Source organism: Mustelus asterias, chromosome 13 (genome assembly GCF_964213995.1).
Source record: "Mustelus asterias chromosome 13, sMusAst1.hap1.1, whole genome shotgun sequence".
NCBI classification, from domain to species: Eukaryota; Metazoa; Chordata; class Chondrichthyes; order Carcharhiniformes; family Triakidae; genus Mustelus; species Mustelus asterias.
This window is the reverse complement of record NC_135813.1, coordinates 60,244,542-60,263,239: the sequence shown is the minus strand read 5'-3', so window position 1 is coordinate 60,263,239 and position 18,698 is coordinate 60,244,542. Positions and strand designations below refer to the sequence as shown.

The 18,698-nt window shown below is 42.0% G+C and overlaps 1 protein-coding gene across 2 annotated transcripts in view; it reads left to right on the top strand.

The window, feature by feature from the left end:
• hira (histone cell cycle regulator a) overlaps window positions 1-18,698 on the top strand; it is a 100,439-nt gene that overhangs the window by 38,526 nt on the left and 43,215 nt on the right. For both annotated transcript variants that reach the window (XM_078226849.1, XM_078226850.1), the window contains exons 12-13: window positions 1,032-1,244; window positions 7,065-7,150. In XM_078226849.1, coding sequence (XP_078082975.1) covers window positions 1,032-1,244; window positions 7,065-7,150 — 299 coding nt within the window. The remainder of the gene's footprint in view (window positions 1-1,031; window positions 1,245-7,064; window positions 7,151-18,698) is intronic.

Genomic DNA, 18,698 nt, shown 5'->3' with positions numbered 1-18,698 from the left:
GTAATGGTGGCTCACTGAAAATCCGGAGGGAGTAGGTTACGTTGGGTACTGAGTGGTGGGCCTCCAGAGGTGCAGGGCACCATTTTGATGGAGCAGTCTTTCCTCAGAGATCAAAAGAATATCATTTTCCATCACCCTACAAAGAGTTTTTCTGAGCGACTCACAGCAGCCTGGAGATTCCACAGCCTTCAATGTCTTGCTCAATCATGTTCCAAGGAGAGGAAGGCAGCAAATGTGGATAAACCTGTGTAGGAACACTGTTAATTTGTTCCGTGACATTATACAGATGAGAGATCTATGTCTTAATCACCAATCAATTCCATTTTAGTTTTTTTTAGCATCAAAATACCTACTCTGTCTGTTCTGTACTTCATTGGGCATCAATCCAAGCTAGCCCCCTCTTGTGTCTTTAACATTTCTGTAGTTTATTTGGGCATAATAATTACCATAAATAATTGTTTTAAGGTGCATATTAGGTGACACTATCTCTGAAGATTTTCATTGCTGAATTCAGGTAAAACATTTCAATGTGCAGATTTCCTGCCTTCTGTCCTGATGGCCTGAATTGCACCAGTAGATTTGTGAACTACAGAGATCTATTATTTTCAATATTATTTAGCAAATGTCTTGATATACTGCTCTTTCACCTCACTGCATCTGCATTTGACTTCAGCCTGGACAGAGAAAACTACTTGGTGGTTTTCAAGAGTTGTTTGGTTTTAGTTCATTTTAATCCAAGAGGAAGAGTAAATTAAACTGCAGTTTAGCTTCTAATTGGAAATTCTTGCTGCAAGAGTTGCCAAACATTGCATAAAATCTAAAAATTTCTTAACGTGTGCAAACAGTGCACTATCATATGATGTGTTGTCGAGACAGCATTCTCACTGGGAGCAGAGGCAAATCTAGTTATGAGCTCATGTTTAATGAGTTTCCCTTAAAGGCAATGTATGACTCTTCACTTAGCTTTACTATGCAAAGTGTTAACTATCGGCTGGTGATACAAATCTCCCATTGTTTTACCTGTGTTGTAGAACATGATTCATCAGAAGACCTACGGCAAAAGCCTCGCCATTACAACAGAACAACAACTATCTACCACCATTATTGAGAATCCAGAGATGCTGAAGTACCAACAGCAACAGAAAGAATTGCAGGAACAGAAGAATGCTTTAGGTTCCAGGGAGCTGATGGCTCCCAAGGTCGCAAATATGTTGAATGGAGAGAGCCTCGAGGACATTCGAAAGGTAACAAATTTTAACCACAACACACATTAAGGCTGAGCTAAGCAAAATACTGTGGATACTAGAATCTGAAACAAGAACAGGGAATGCTGGAAAAACTCCTTAGGTCAGGCAACACCTGTGGAAAGAGAAACAGAGTTAATGTTTCGAGTATGTATGTCTCTTCTTCAGAGCTAAAGAGGAGTAGAAATGTGATGGATTGTATAGTTGGAGCAGCAAGTGGGGCAGAATGGAAAGTGAGAGATAGGTGGGAGCTCAGGAAAGATTGGCAAAGATGTCAAGAACACAAGACAAAGGGAATGTTAATGACTAAAAACAGTGCTGTTAATAGCTGAACAAGGGTCAGCACTGCAGTATTTTGCTTTTACTCTTTTATAAATGTTGTTTAAGGCTTGTAAATCCTAATGCATCCATAGTGTCCAGGCGGGATTTTCTTCCCGCTCCGTGGTGTGTTTCACAGTGGCAGGAGGCGGCGTGCCACTCACTAGCAACGGGATTTTATGATCCCACCGTTGTCTTATGGTCCCACCACCAGGAAACTGTCGGTGGGACCATAAGATGCCGCCGGTATAAACGGCAGCAAGATTTTGACGTGGATTTGAAGACCTTGCCGTTATCTCTTATCCTAATGTGTCGCCACTGCACTAGTCTTTCCTGGCAATGCGTAACTCCATACACATACACACACACCAGTCCCTGTCCCCCACTTGCCAGCTCGTGGTAAGGATCCGTACAATAGGCCGATAGGAGCAGAAACACAGCAAAGTTTTCATCAATGATCTTCCCAATTTGGCCGGATGACCATTGTTTCTTGAACTCTGGATGCATCACTCAGTGACACTTGCCAGTGACTTGTTGTGGCGCTTGCGAGCGGCGAGCCTGAGAATTACGGGGCTGGCTGAAAATATTCCAGACATCTGGTGTTTCCAGATTTTGGAGTGCTGGACTTGTGGTTACAGTTGTATGTGTTTTATTAACCACCGTTTAATGGGATTCATTGCAATACCCAAATATTTCATAGTTCAATTAGTACTCACTTGGACCCCTTTGAGTGCATGATGATGTGCTTAGAAATAGTTTTTATCTTTTTTTTAAGAATCTTTTGGTTCTGCTCAGTTCCATGCTTCCCTCATACTCAAACGCTCAAACTGGGCCGAGAGATACTTTGTGCCTTTACTATAATACTTAATTAGCTAGGGGCATCTGGCTACCTCGGTACAACGTTTGCTTTGACTATATTGGGAAAATTAAATCCAAGCAACTTGTACCTTTTTCCTGAGGTGTCAAGGGGTATGAAAAGAGCACAGGAATATGGTGTTGAGATAGAAGATCAGCCATGATCATATTAAATGTTGGAGCAGGCTCAAAGTGCCATATGGCCTACTCCTGCTTCTACTTACTATATTTCTATTCCCCTTGCAGCAAGCTGTAGCGTTCCATTTTCCTTCCTGATCACTTGTTGCACCTGCATACTACCTTCTTGTGATTCGTGTGCCACGACATTCAGATCCCTCTGTATCACCGAGTTCTGCAGTCTTTCTTCATTTAAGTAGTATACTGCTTTTCTATTCTTATTGCCAAAGTGAACAATTTCACATGTTCCTACATTACGCTCCATCTGTCAAATTTTTGTTTCCCTATTTTTGATTTCACTTATTTGTATCTCTTTGTAGGTTCCTTATGTCGTCTTCACAAATCTCCTACTTATCTTTGTAAGCAACAAATGTAGCAACCATATGTTTAGTCCCTTCATCCAAATCATTAATATAGATTGTAAATTGTTGAGGCAGCAGCACTGATCCCTGTGGCACTCCACCTAGTTACAGCTTGCCAACCTGAAAAAGACTGATTTATTCCTTCTATCTCGACAGCACAAGCACATTGTTCAAAGTAAAAATCATGATCCATGAAGCCCCACACTAGATAATCAATGTAGCTGCATACTTCCCGTCCCACCCACTACGGGAACACGAACTATGCAAGGGTCCGTTGACCTCGGGCAGGATTTTCCGGTATTGGGGTGAGCGCGGCTGGAAAATCCTGCCCTCTATGTGAAATTTTTCTTTATGGGGTGACAGTAAGAAAACAGCATATAAAATATATCACTTTTTAAAATAATAGTGGAAATCGCAGTTAAAATATACAGGGTTATGCTCCTGCCCCAAATGTTCTTCATCCACCTGAATAACCAGAGAAGAACACTGGGGCAGTATTCCCATTTTGCAAACTAGCTGTCTTACTTTGGACAAAATTCCCAATCCATACCAAATTAGGATCACTTTTGTACAGTGGGTGCCAGTCCACTGGGAACAGCTTTGAAATTGCCCAAGTTGATTTTATAAGTGGACTAAGGACATTTTCATCCCATTAGTCTAGGCTCGATTTAGGTGGAGGTGATAGGCCATTGTCTTACCAAATACAATTCTGCTTGTATATCATGCTCATTATTGCCTGAAGTAACATTAAAACCTTGTAATTGGGGCACAGTATCTACTTTCAGGACCGATCAATCATTTTCAGTATTTTTCATATCCTATCAATGGGAAACCTACTAAAGAAGGTATTTAAGTTCCAAAATATTGAAGTGATTTATGTGGATTCCTACCATAGGATTCATTTCATATCCAGTGTGTTCCCATTAGCAGCAGTTATGTTTCTAATGCAAGCTTTTTCTTTCCTCCCCAACTGGAAACAAGTCTGTTCTGTAACCCTTTACCAAAGTTTATGGTTTTCATTTCTATTGAAGACTGGTTCTACTGTCTCTTAAGTAAGTGCCCATCAAATTCACCTCATTAATATTTGCAATAACTAATGCTTATTAAATTGAGTTACACTCATTCATGCAATGATAAAGAATGAAAATGCTAAAGCTGCCAGGGTTCAACGTCCATTTTCTTTTTAGCTTAGTTTTGCGGAAGCTCATCACCAAACTCCTGAGAAATATGCTGAGAAAAATTCTGTTTTCCTATACAGAGCATATATTCCAGAAGTCTTGGGCACGGATTACAAAGAGCCCAGGTTTAGTGAACCACAAATCCGTGTGGGGCTGCTACCGAATTTCAAGCGGCTAAAAGTCTGCACCATGTCAGCACAAAGCACTGGAAAGCTTTTGTTAGTTTGTTCAGCTAGGGCCACATGACTTGTTAAGGCATTGGCTTTGCAGGGTCAATCTAGGATTGAGCTGGAAGCATCTCAATCTCTCAGAAAACAGTCTATGTCTTTGGGTTCCATCGGAGTGTCAACTTGGCAATCAATGCAGCTCTGTGTACTGTGCACCTGCGCAGCTCAGGTATTGGATGGGTGAAGATTAATTAAGTTCCAGTCAATCTTCACAATGTTTTGTAACCTGCATTTTTCAAAATACATACAAGGGATGTGGGTGTCACTGGCTAGGCCAGCATTTATTGCCCTTCCCTAATTGCCCTTGAGAAGGTGGTGGTGAGCTGCCTCATTAAACCGCTGCAGTCTATGCGGTGTAGGTACACCCACTGTTGTTAAGGAGTTTAGTTTAAAGTTTATTTATTAGTGTCACAAGTAGGCTTACATTAACACTGCAATGAAGTTACTGTGAAAATCCCCTAGTCGCCACACTCCGGCATCTGTTCGGGTACACTGAGGGAGAATTTAGCATGGCCAATGCACCTAACCAATACGTCTCTTGGAATGTGGGTGGAAACCGGAGCACCTGGAGGAAACCCACGCAGACATTGGGGGCACATGCGGACTCTGCAAAGACAATGACCCAAGCCGGGAATCGAACCTGGGTCCCTGGCACTGTGAGGCAACACTGCTAACCATTGTGCCACTGTGCCACACGGTGGCACAGTGGTTAGCACTGAAATTCCAGGTTTTTGACACAGCGACAGTGAAGGAATGGCAGTATGTTTCAAAGTCGATATGTTGAATGGCTTGGAGGGGAGCATTCAGCTGATTCCCATGCGTCAGCAGTCCTTGTCCTTCTAGATGGTATTGGCCATAGTTTGGAAGGTGCTGTCTCAGGGGGCTTGACCTGAAAGAGACCCAGTTTGCATGTACAATAGCATAAAGACAGATAATGCTTGTTCTCCTTGGGACATACAGATATGATGGCCAGGAAAAAATCAGCTGGTCCATCAAGCCTGCACCACAATCATGATAACTGGAACATCATGACCAGACCACCCCCATAGGCAACCACCACCCTGACCCCAGCATCCATTAACATCTACTGGGAAATACAAACAAAATAAATTCTGGAAAATTTATTTCTGGCTTCTTCAAACAATTGAATCCAATCCAGGTGATCCCTGAATCTGAATACTTTATCTGTTAATCCTCTCAGCTGCTATATGATTGAAACTCCTGTCTGAGCCAAGAACTAGGGTCTTGGTTTCTTCTTGAAGACATGATCCTTTTCTTTGTCTTTCTTGCCCTGTAATTGATGACTAGGATGATCAGAACTTAGGCTTTGCCAACAATTATTGTGCTTCACTGATAATTCATTGGTTGTCAAGTGTTTTGGACTATCTTGAGATGTGATTAAGCGTTTATCAAGTTCTAATTTTCTTTCTCTGTTCGGTTGCTGAATCTGTAACTGCTTTCTCTTCATAGTTCAGATAGTACCTGGGTCTCAAACACAAAGATGAGTTAGACATCATCAACCTTTACCTCGGGCAGACTGGTCTTAATTTGTCATGCAGGTCAGTTGCCCTAGTGGTCATATTTCAAATTTGTTCGCCCATTTCTCTTCCGGGTGACAATTTATTATTGGTTGTATTCGTCACTGGAGTAACTTGTAACTGGCTGACTCTTAAGTGACATTAATAGCAGTTGTTCTGATTTGACATTTGTTGCGATCATTGCATCCGGTGAGTGCCCCTCAGCCCTGCCCTCTTGATCCATCTCCACCACAGTCATCAAATTTATAGGCTGTTGGAGCCCCATAAACCCTCCTGCCAGATGGTACAATAGACAGTTACAGCCCATGGTCACCTATCAGGCTGCTAATCAACTTGCAAACCCTTATTGTCCATGATACAAAAGACAAAAGTTGGTTTCTATCTCATCTGTTTAGCAATATATATTTATATTATTCTCCAGAAGGGGGAAGTGGGTGGGGTTAACTTTGCTTGTACTCTCAAGTAGTGGTGTGTTTACTGTCCCGAAAAAGGCCCCTGCTTCATCTTGCATGTGGTTGCATCCAAAATGGAATATCTGTTCTCATTGCTGACTACCAGGAATTATCAAAATTTGTAATGGTTATAAGATGATCCTTTGTTTTAAGCTGTATTGTACATGGCTAGAGTACCTGGTACAATTCTACAACACAATGCATCAGAGTATTACGTGAAGTACAATCATTAACAGGTTGTAAAGTTGAGTAAAAATTTGCCAAATGTTGCTTATTATTAGATGGATGAATTACCACCCTGCAACGAAAGGTTGTGTTGTCCAGGTCGCTGTTATAAAGCTGGCTGGTGTAATATGATGCAGCTTGTTTCCAGGGGGTGTTGTGTTTCAAAGATCTTGTGAAAGGTGGCAGGATTGCCCATCATCAGAATATTTATGCATGACAATCGTTAGTGCAATGTTCTGAAAGATATTTTGCTCCCATCACATTTAATGTTTAGTTTTGAAGGATTTGTTTCACTTTTGAATGGAGGATTCTCTATAGTACTGTGTTTTCTGTGGTCTGAGAGATTAAAAGAGCAGTTTGAATAAACTGAGCAGCTTAAGAAAACTAATTAAGAGCCTTGGCCACATTACTGGGAGCTTCAGTCGAAGCAAATGGTGCGCTGGATAATAGCGTCTGAATTTTCTTTCTCTCTCTTCTCCCCTTTATAGAATTTATTAAAGAAGCAGATTGAAACTAGGACAGCTGACGGACGGAGAAGAATCACTCCCTTTTGCATTGCTCAGTTAGACACGGGGTAAGAGGTCTTTTCAATCCCCTTTTGAAAAGTTTTGAAATGTTGTTGCACAGTTAAGAATCCATGAAGAAATCCATCAAGAAAATATTATTCTCAGATGCATGTGTGTTTCATGCTAAATGCAGAACTTGGAGTGAGTAAAGGGCAGTAACTTAAGTCTGTTTTGTTCAGTTGGTTTTCAGAGAACCGCATGCTAAGGGCTTGATGTCATTCAGCCCCCGCCAATTAATTAGAGATTTGTAACTTTCCCAGCCAATGACTTTGGTTTCCCTTTTAATATGCGTTATGGCCAGCCCTCAGTTTTATAAACCACCTCTTGCTTGTGCAACTAGGAAGGCTTGAACTCAGCAGGCCATTGTGTTGAGATTACTGCGATAACAGAGGGTACCTCACTTAGCACCAGCTTTGTTACACTGAATGTATAAGTACTGATATTTTATCTCGTGGTTGGTGGAAGCAGAGCATTTGACAATTGTTCTGTCTGGATGATTCAGAGCTGTGGCTTAGTGTCACTGAACACGGGCAGCATGAAGCGTTCCACCTATGATTCTACTTAAACTGATTTGATTTTCCACTAATTGCACAACCCTTGGGAGTGTAAGATGGAAGCTGCAGTAAGGTTCATGGCCACTAAATGTTGCAAGGCTACACGGGGAGACCGGTCATGGCTGAGTGGGTTCTTTTGATTACTGGAGAAGCTGCTTCTGGTTAAACAAAGAGGGGAAACATGAAATATTTGCCCCTGGCAGTAACCTGGTTATATTTACAGTGAGCATACAATGTTCTGAACTTTATTGGTGAGTGTTCTCCTAAGAAAATGAGAAATAGAAGCAGAGTAAACTATATGTTCTGCCATTCAATGTGATCATTGATAACCAATGATGCAGAGCCCAGTAGGAAATATTTAAAACTGTGTGCAACAGAGCCCAGGAAAAATGTATGCTGCTAAAAACAAGTACAAACTAAACACTAATGAGATATCAAAGATGAATGAAGAAATAAGGTGAAAAAAGATGAAGGTAAGGGAAGGAACTTTTACTGGATTCTGGATTCATGGATATGAGAGGAAAGCCAGGATGAGGTAGCATATGAAAAGACTAGGAGAGCAATCAGAATATTAGGAAAGCAAAGAAGAATTATGAAATTAAATTGAATAAAAATATTCTGCAGGCATGTAAACTTTAAAAAGTAAAGTCGGGACGGAAATGCTCAGGATAAAATCACAGCAAGCAATAGAGATAGAACGGATATTAAATAATTATTTCTAATTAATTATCATCCAAGATCGTGCCACTGACCCCAGCTAGATCTGATCATCACCATTAACAATGTCCTCATCACTTGTAACTATCACAGCTTTGAGTGTGACACTGACCACTGGTGCATGGCAAGGTCAGGTTTCAGCCAAGGAACCTATACATTCCAAGTAGAAAGATCATCCTCAAACCAATACTTGCCATACTATTGACCCAGAAAGGATCCAGGTGCTCCTCAACATCCTCGATTAGGCTCTTCGGGACAATAATGCCTTAGGCTAAAGTGCAGTATTGAAGTGGGATCATCTCTGCAATGCCATCTCTGCACTCACTGCATATGGGCAAAGAAATCAGAGGAACTTCAACTGGCTTGAGGTTTATTGGACTGAATTGGAGTCAGTTAATGCAACCAAGAGGAGAGCCCCCATGAGCTACAAGCACGTCCCTAGCAAACAAAATCCAGGTGCTCTCAGAGCTGCCAGAATTAAGTCTCAGCAGACTGCTTGGCACTGCACTAATCAAAATTGGAAAACTCTGCAACAGCATACAGTATGATGCTGATACGGGGATGCTATAAGGATGTATGAAAGAATGGAGAAAGCAAGAAACCCAGAAGCAACCAAATCAATTCCCCTGAAGACATTGACAGGGATGATCATCGCTGAAGCTAGCAAGCAGATGGAAAGGTGGGTCAAGCATTACCTGGAACTCTATGCAGTGGAGAACATTGTCACCAAAGAAGCTCTCGCAGCTTTTCCAGACTTTCCTGTCATGAAAGAGCTGGATAACGAACCCACCAGAGTAGAGCTCAACAAGGCCTCTTGGGGGGTGTTGACAGCTTTATGTACCTTGGATCAACAATTACCAGCAAGCTTTCCTTTGATGCAAAAATCTTTGGCAGGATTGTTAAGGCCACAGCTACCACTTCAAAGTTGAGTGTGAACCAACGTTAAGCTAACCGAAAATAAAAAGCTCCACATGTAGCAGGTTTGCGCTCTCAGTACCTTCCTTTGCAGAAGCGAAGCATGGCCAAAATACACAAGCAAAGAAATGTGGCTGAACAGCTTCCATTTTTGCTGCCTCAGACAAATATTGGGCACCCCCTGGCAGAACAGAGTGCCAAATCTGGATTGCACCAGCGTGCACTGGATGTCCAGCATGTTTGCCTTATTGGATGAGCATTGACTCCATTGGCTGGGTGATGTGAGCCAGCAGCGGATGTTGTCTGCATTGCCAAAGGCATGCTCTATGATAAACTTGCTAATGGTATGAGTCAAACAGATCACTCAAATCTGCAAGTGACACCTGCAGTTGACTGGAGTTGGAGTTAATGCACGGCAAACCCTTGCTGCTGACTGTAGTGCCTAAGGATATGTAATCAGGAAGGGTGTGGAAAAAGCAGAGGACAAAAGAAATGACTAGAAGATGGAAACAAGAGCCCGGTGGTCAGAGAACATAGAAAAGCATCTGAAAACCAAAAATATACTAATGAATGGTCAATGTGAATTTGAAAACGAAAAGTCTTGCTTGATCAACCTCACTGAGTTCTTAAAAGATATAACAAACCGAGAGAACTGATAAGGGCAATGTTTTAGATGTAATGTATCTGTATTTTCAAAAGGCCTTAGATAGGATACTACATAACAGACTAATTAATAGAGACAGAGCATACAGAGTTAGAAGTAGCAGAATGGTGAAAGACAGAAAGCAGAGAGCAGGGTTTAATTGATAGCTGTGCAAAGTGGCAGAAGATGGGTTGAGGATCCCACAGTGATTAGTGCTGTTCACAATTTATATTAACAAGTTAGACTTTGGAATGAAAGACACAATTTCAAAGTTTGCGGATGATGCCAAATTGAGAGGGATAGCAATACTGAGGAGGTCCAGGAAAAATTCTCATAAGCTTGGCTGTATGTACATCTGGCAATTGAATTGAAACCTAGTTAAGTCGATTTCATTTTTGTAAGAAAAATAAGGAAACCATGCTTTACTTAGAAAATAATGTTGAGCAGCCAAGGAAGCTGGGAGTACAAATACATGAATCACTAAAAGTTGTGAGAGGTGTATGAGGCCATAAGAAAAGCAAACCAAGCATTAGGATTTGTTTCCAGACTGATAGAATGAGAAATAGAGATGTTATGGTAAACTGTATTGAATCTTAGTTAGGACACAATCAGTAAAATGCTGGAAAATCTCAGCTGGTCTGACAGCATCTGTGGAGAGAGAACAGAGTTAACATTTCAAGGCTCATCCAGGCTCGAAACATTAACTCGGTTCTCTCTCCACTGATGCTGTCAGTCAGACCTGCTGAGATTTTGCAGCATTTTCTGTTTTTGTTTCAGATTCCAGCATCTGCAGTAATTTGCTTTTATCTTGGTGTATTGCCTTTAGTCAGGCCATTGAGGTTGGCCTATTGAAATCTGAACTCTCTGATTAAGGAGACAATTGATGGGCCAATCAGGGAGTCTTTTCCTTGTATTTAACTGGGAGTGTCAATTCCTCTGGCACTCCCAAGGGTAGATTGCTGACTGATAGCACTCTGTGTGCTGCTGTTGGAATTGTAAATAAAAGGATTTTGGTGAAGGGACTCCTGCCTCCAAAGACTTATCACACTTGGAGTGCTGAGTACAGCACAGATTGCCATGTTATGAAAGGGATATTGAGATTCTGGAGATGGTCCAAAAAGATTTACAAGGACATACCAGACATGCGAGATTATAGCTATGCAGAAAAAGTTAAAAGGTTGAGTCACTTTTCACTTCAGAAGTCTTGGCTGAATCATGATCGAATAGAGTTTTGTGAAATTATGAAGTGTTTTGACATAGGCATAGAGCATGCATCTCCACTTGTGGGGAAATGCAAAACTAGGGTTCTTTCAGAAATCAGATCAGAAATTCAGAAGAGATTTCTTTATCCAGTGTGTGGTGAAAATGTGTGACTTGCTGTCACGGAGTAGTTGAGACAAACAATATAGATGCATATAAGAGGAAGTCTGATAAGAATACGAAGGTGATAGGATCAAAGAATGGTTACAGCACAGAAGGTGATCATTTGGTCCATTGAGTCTGTACTGGCCCTCTGCAAATCACATTTAGCTAGTTTCAATCCCCTGCCTTTTATCTGTAGCCTTGCACAATTTTTCCCTGCAGATTCAGTTCCCTTTTGAAAGCCATGATTGAACTTTCCTCCACCGCTCACTCAGGCTGTACATTCCAGATCCTAACCACTTGCTGCGTAAAAGCACTCCTCCTCAGGTTGCTCTTGGTTCTATTGCCAACCATTTTAAGTCAATGCCCTCTGGTTCTTGACCCTTCTGCTAATGAGAACACTTTCTCTCTATCTATTCTGTATAGACCCCTCAAGATTTTGAGTCCTATTGAATCTCCGCTCAACCTTCTTTACGGAGAACAACGTCACTGAAGTCTCTCATCCCTGGAACTATTCTCGTAAATCTTTTCTGTAACTTCTCTTTCGCCTTCACATCCTTCTTAAAGTACGTGCCCAGAATTGGTCGCAGTTCTCCAGTTTAGGCTAACTTGCATTTGGCTCTCGTGTGCATTTTTAACTACTTGCTCAACCTGCCCTGCCAGACTTCAATGATTTGTGCACATATGTACCCAGGTCTCTCAGTTCCTGCAACCTTCTTTTAGAATGGTACCCTTTAGTTTATACCCATAAACACCCATAAAACATGAGCAATCATATTCGAATGCTGAACAAGTTCCATCAGCTGACTCAGCCGTCACTCCCCATGCCATCCTATTCTTCCCATGCCACCCTATTCTTCCCATGCCACCTGCTGCTATAACCTCTCACTCTTTCATACTATTTCATCCTTCCCATGCCACCCTTCCAATGCAGTTCCCTCCCTCCTGTGCTACACACTTCCTCTCCCGCTTTCCCCTCTCCCGTGCCATCCCCATCTCTAGACATTTCCATTTTGATCTCAGTCAACAAGAAGTTGGGCAAACACTATTTGCCTTGAGCAAATCCATGTTGGCTTTCCCTAATTAATCCACACTTGTTTAAGTGACTATTAATTTTGTCAACGATTAATGTTTCTAAAAGCTTTCTCAAAATTGAGGTTAGACTACTGACCCGTGGCACCATCCCATATCTAAGGACATTTGAAATATTATGTCCAGTAACTCTGCAATTTCCACCCTTGTTTCCCTCAGCATTCTCGGATGCATCTGATTGGTTCTGGTGACTTAGCTTTAAGTACGCTCATCTCTTCTGATGCCTCCTTTTTGATCAGCTTTAGCCCATCCGTTATCTCGGTTCTTTTATTGTGACTTTAGCAACTTCTGCCTTGGTAAAGGTAGACATTTAAAACCTCAGCCATGCCCTCGGCCTCCATGCATTATTCACTAGTTTAATCCAGAATGCACCACTCTTTATTACCATTTTACTATGTATGTGTTTACGGAAGGCATTTGAATTACCTTTTATATTTACTGCCTGTTTCTTCTCATACTCCCTCTTTGTATCTTTGATTTCCTTTTCACTTTCTATAGTCTGTCGAGTTCTTGCTTATACTGCTTGACCCATTTCTTTTTCGATTTCAACATACAGTCTATCTCCCTCATTATTACGGGAATTCTGGCTTTGGTTCCCCTCCCTTTTCCCCTTTCTCCTCCATGGGATTGTGCCCCTACAGTGCTCAAATCATCTTTTTAAAGGCCGCCCCTTGTTCCATTACAGTTTTGCCTGTCAATGTTTGATTGCAACTTGGACAGGCCCAATCTCAACCCGTTCAAATGGACCGTGCAATTGTCAAGTTTTTTTTAACTTTGGATTCCTCCTTTTCCTTTTGCATAACGAATATGAATCTATGCTATGATCACTGTTCCATAAATGCTAACTAGGAGTGGGAGTTGGCCATTGCAAGCGCAAGCCTGCACTGCAACTCAATATGATCATGGCAGATGCTCGATCTAAACGCCTTACTCTCGCATTCTCCTCATACCTGTTGATAGAAACATAGAAAAACTACAGCACAAACAGGCCCTTCGGCCCACAAGTTGTGCCGAACACATCCCTACCTTCTAGACCTACCTATAACCCTCCATCCTATTACGCTCCATGTACTCATCCAGGAGTCTCTTAAAAGACCCTATTAAGTTCGCCTCCACCACCACTGATGGCAGCCGATTCCACTCGCCCACCATCCTCTGTGTGAAAAACTTACCTCTAACATCTCCCCTGTACCTACCCCCCAGCACCCTAAACCTGTGTCCTCTCGTAGCAGACATTTCCACCCTGGGAAAAAGCCTCTGAGAGTCCACCCGATCTATGCCTCTCAACATCTTATACACCTCTATTAGGTCTCCTCTCATCCTTCGTCTCTCCAAGGAGAAAATGATGTCATTAAAAGCTAAAGAATTATCCATTTTTTTCTTGAATACTTAAAATGTCTTGACCTCCACAGTTTTCTGTGGTAGAGAAATCCACAGATTCACTACCCTTTGAGTGAAGAATTTTTTCCCCACCTCAGTCTTAAATAGTCTACCCATATCCTGAGACTGTGTCCCCTGGTCCTAGATTCCTCAAACAGGGAAGACATCCTCTCTTTATCTAATCTGTCCAGTCCCGTTAGAATTTTAGACGTTTCAATCAGATCTCCTCTCACCTTTCTAAACTGCAATGAATATTGGCTTGGTTGAACCAATCTCTCCTAATAGAACAGTCATGCCGACCCTGGTATCATAATGAACCTCCACTGAACTCCCTCTATGGCAAGTATATCCTTAAGTAGGGAAACTAAAACTGCATGCAGTACTGCAGGTGAGGCCTCACCAGAGCCGTGTATAACTGCAGTAAAACATTGATTTGCCTTGCTCATTGCTTCCTACACCTGTCTTTCCACTTTCATTGACTGGTGTACAAGGACACCCAGATCTCTTTGTACATCCACACTTCCCAATATATCACTATTTAAATAATACTCTTTCTGTTTTTCACACCAAAATGTATAACTTCACATTTAGCCGTGTTGTACTGCATCTGCCATGTGTTTGCCCATTTACTCAACTTTTCTAAATCAGCTTGAAGCCTCCTTGCATCCTTCTCATTCACAATTCCACCCAGTTTTCTATTGAGAGCAAACTAGAAAATGTTGCCTTGGTTCCCTATTCCAGGTCATTTTAATATATTGTGAACAGCTGGGGCCCGAGCACTGATCGCTGTGGTGCCCCACTGGTCACTGCCTGCCACTGGGAAAAAGACCATTTATTCCCTCTCTTTGTTTCCTGTCTGTCAACCAATCCTCAGTCCATATCAATACATTACCCTCTATCCCATGTGCTTTAATTTTACCCACTAGCCTTTTATGAGGTACCTTATCAAAAGTCCAAATGCATTGCATCCATTGTTCTCCGTTTACTAGTTAGAACCTCAAAAAATTCCAGTAGATTTGTTAAGCATGATTTTCTTTTCATAAACCCATGCTGGCTTTGTCCAATCTTGTTAATGCTTTCCAAATGTTCTGTTATCATATCTTAAGACTCTAGCATCTTCCCCACTACTGAAGTCAGGTTAACTGGTCTATAATTCTCGCTACTTTCTCTCCCTCCCTTTTCATATAGTGAGGTTAAGAACTGAGGTTAAGAATCCTTAAGAACTGTTCCATAGCCTATAAAATTTTGGAAGATGACCACCAATGCACCCAATATTTCCAGAGCCACTTCCTTTAATACTCTGGGATATCCTCCTACTGACACCTAACCCACTTGCTTCATCTCATTCCCCAGAACTAGCAATGGGCCCTCCTCCATTGAACTATAAATGTGCTGGCCAAGAAAATTCACACCTTCTCCCTCTCTGTACGTTACATTTTTACCCTAGATGAGGATAATTAAAGTAATCTATTATCACCATTCCACTGTTTTTGCACCTCTCTGTAGTTCCCTGAAAATTTACTCTTTTTCTTTCCTTCCCATTTATTGCTGACCAATAGAATGACCCAGTATTGTAATGGTACATCTATTGCTTCTTAATTCTTAGCAAATGGATTCAGCACTTGTACCCTTGAGGGAATCCTCAATCACATTATTGTCCTTAATCAGTGCTGCCATTCCTTCTCCTTTCTATCTTTCCCAATTTTTCATGAGCACTTTGTACCCAGAAATGTTTAGAATGCACGTCTGTCCTTTTTTTGGGCCAGGTCTCCGTTATTGCAATGACAATAAACGAATACTTTGCATCAGTATTCACAAAGGAGAGGGACATGTTGACTGGTATTGTCTCAGAGAGATGTGTTGACCCGTTAGAAAAAATCTCAATTACAAGGGAGGAAGTGTTAGGTTTTTTAGGAACCATTAAGACAGACAAATCCCCAGGGCCAGATGGCATCTATCCTAGACTCCTCAGGGAGGCAAGAGATGAAATTGCTGGGCCTCTAACAGAAATCTTTGTCTCTTCACTGGACACAGGTGAGGTCCCAGAGGATTGGAGGATAGCAAATGTGGTCCCATTACTTAAGAAGGGTAGCAAGGATAACCCGGGTAATTATAGGCCGGTGAGCTTGACGTCCGTGGTAGGGAAATTGTTGGAGAAGATTCTTAGAGATAGGATATATGCGCATTTAGAACTGAATAATCTCATTAGCGATAGACAGCATGGTTTTGTACGAGGGAGGTCATGCCTCACAAATTTGGTTGAGTTTTTTGAGGCGGTGACAAAAACGATTGATGAGGGAAGGGCCGTGGATGTCGTCTATATGGATTTTAGTAAAGCGTTTGACAAGGTCCCTCATGGCAGGCTGGTGCAAAAGGTTAAATCTCACGGGATAAAAGGTGAGCTAGCTAGATGGGTGGAGAACTGGCTTAGCCACAGAAGACAGAGGGTAACAGTGGAGGTGTCTTTTTCTGGTTGGAGGTCTGTGACTAGTGGTGTTCCGCAGGGCTCTGTACTGGGACCTCTGCTGTTTGTGATATATAGAAATGATTTGGAGGAAGATGTAGCTGGTGTGATCAGTAAGTTTGCGGACGACACAAAGAATGCTGGAGTTGCGGATCGTGATGAACATTGTCAGAGAATACAGCAAGGTATAGATAGGCTGGAACATTGGGTGGAGAAATGGCAGATGGAATTTAATCCAGATAAATGCGAAGTGATGCATTTCGGTAGATCTAATGTAAGGGGGAGCTATACAATAAATGGCAGAACCATCACGAGTATAGACACACAAAGGACCTGGGTGTACAAGTCCACAGATCCTTAAAGGTGGCAGCACAGGTGGAGAGGGTGGTCAAGAAGGCATATGGCATGCTTGCCTTTATTGGACGGGGCAGAGAATATAAAAGTTGGCATATGATGTTGCAGCTGTATAGAACGTTGGTTAGGGCACATTTGGAATACTGCGTCCACTTCTGGTCGCCACACTACCAGAAGGATGTAGAGGCTTTGGAGAGAGTACAGAAAAGGTTTACCAGGATGTTGCCTGGTATGGAGGGTCTTAGCTATGAGGAGAGATTGGGTAAACTGGGGTTGTTCTTCCTGGAAAGACGGAGGATGAGGGGCGACCTAATCGAGGTGTATAAAATTATGAAGGGCATAGATAGGGTGAACAGTGGGAAGCTTTTTCCCAGGTCGGAGGTGACGAACACAAGGGGTCAAGGTGAGGGGGGCAAGGTTCAACACAGATGTCAGGGGGACGTATTTTACACAGAGGGTGGTGGGGGCCTGGAATGCACTGCCAAGCAAGGTGATTGAGGCGGACATGTTGGGATTGTTCCAGATTTATCTAGATAGCCACATGAACAGACTGGGAATAGAGGGATACAAACGAATGGTCTAGTTGGGCACATGAGCGGCGCAGGCTTGGAGGGCCAAAGGGCCTGTTCCTGTGCTGTATTGTTCTTTGTTCTTTGACAAGAACAGTTTCTTCCCTGCTGCCATCAGACTTTTGAACGGACCTACCTTGCACTAAGTTGACCTTTCTCTACACCCTAGCTATGACTGTAACACTACATTCTGCACTCTCTTCTTTCCTTCTCTATGAACGGTATGCGTTGTCTGTATTGCATACAAGAAACAATACTTTTCACTGTCTCCCAATACATGTGACAATCATAAATCAAATCAAAAAAATATATTTATTTGCATCTTGCTTCCTGTATTTTCATATGTGCACCGTAAACCTGAATTAGATCTTGCTGTATTCTGACTCCATCTAATCCCTTTCTATTTCTTACTCTGATGCTATCTGTCTCTCCCAATCCTCTGTGCACCTTGCTTCTCCTTTCCAATGCCATACTGTGGTTTCCATTCCCCAGCCAAATTAATATACATCCGCTCCTGCAGCACTAGCAACTACCCCATGAGGCCATTAGCCCCAGCCTATTAAGGTGCAGCCCATTTGATCAGGTCTTACCACCCCGAGAACCAGTCGCAATGTCTATGCATTTAAAGCCCTCACTCCAGCGTCATTTCTCCAACTATGCATACGTCTGCACTAACCTTCTGTTTATATTCACAAGCGCTTGGCACCTGAAATAATATGGAGATTATGACCTTAGAGGTACTTCTTAGTCTCTTTCCTGGATCCCTAAAATCTGCCTACAGGACCTCATCCCCTTTTCTACCAATGTGATTGTTACTGATGTTGGCCATTTGTCCATTATCTGGCCTTTAACCCTTCCCCCACCTCTGTGGGTTCTTCAATGACATCCTGGACCTTGACACCAGAGGGGTTACATTGATAGAACTGGATGAAGGCGGATGGGATAAGGTTTAAGTGGGGCATAAATGACTGCATGCACTGGTTTGGCCAAATGGCCTGTGTTGTTGTGACACTAAAGCACATTCTGCTCATGAGTTAAAAAGAGATTTTGCTCTAATTCTGCTGAAGGATTATTCTGATTAACTTTGACATTTTTTAATTGTCTTGGTCTGTTGTTGCTTCTTTAAAAATATGAATAGGTGTTGTTGGCAACAAAGAGGAAATGAGTGAGAGATTGAGAAAGTAATTGTATTAATAATATCAGTAACACCAATTGGATTATTGGCCATCTGGATTGGTGCTCATCGAGTTCCTTTGTGGCGCATAATAAAGTTTATTTATTAGTGTCGCAAATAGGCTTACATTAACACTGCAATGAAGTTGCTGTGAAAATAATTCCTCCTAACTGGAACCTCCTGTTGATGACCATGTCTCTACTGATAACCCTTACACAATCAGGTTCTGTAACTGCACTTCTTATTACTGATGGTATCTGCTACTACTTGCACTTTCCAGATTTGTTTTGATTTGATTTATTACTGTCACATGTATTAGTTGCGGCCTCACC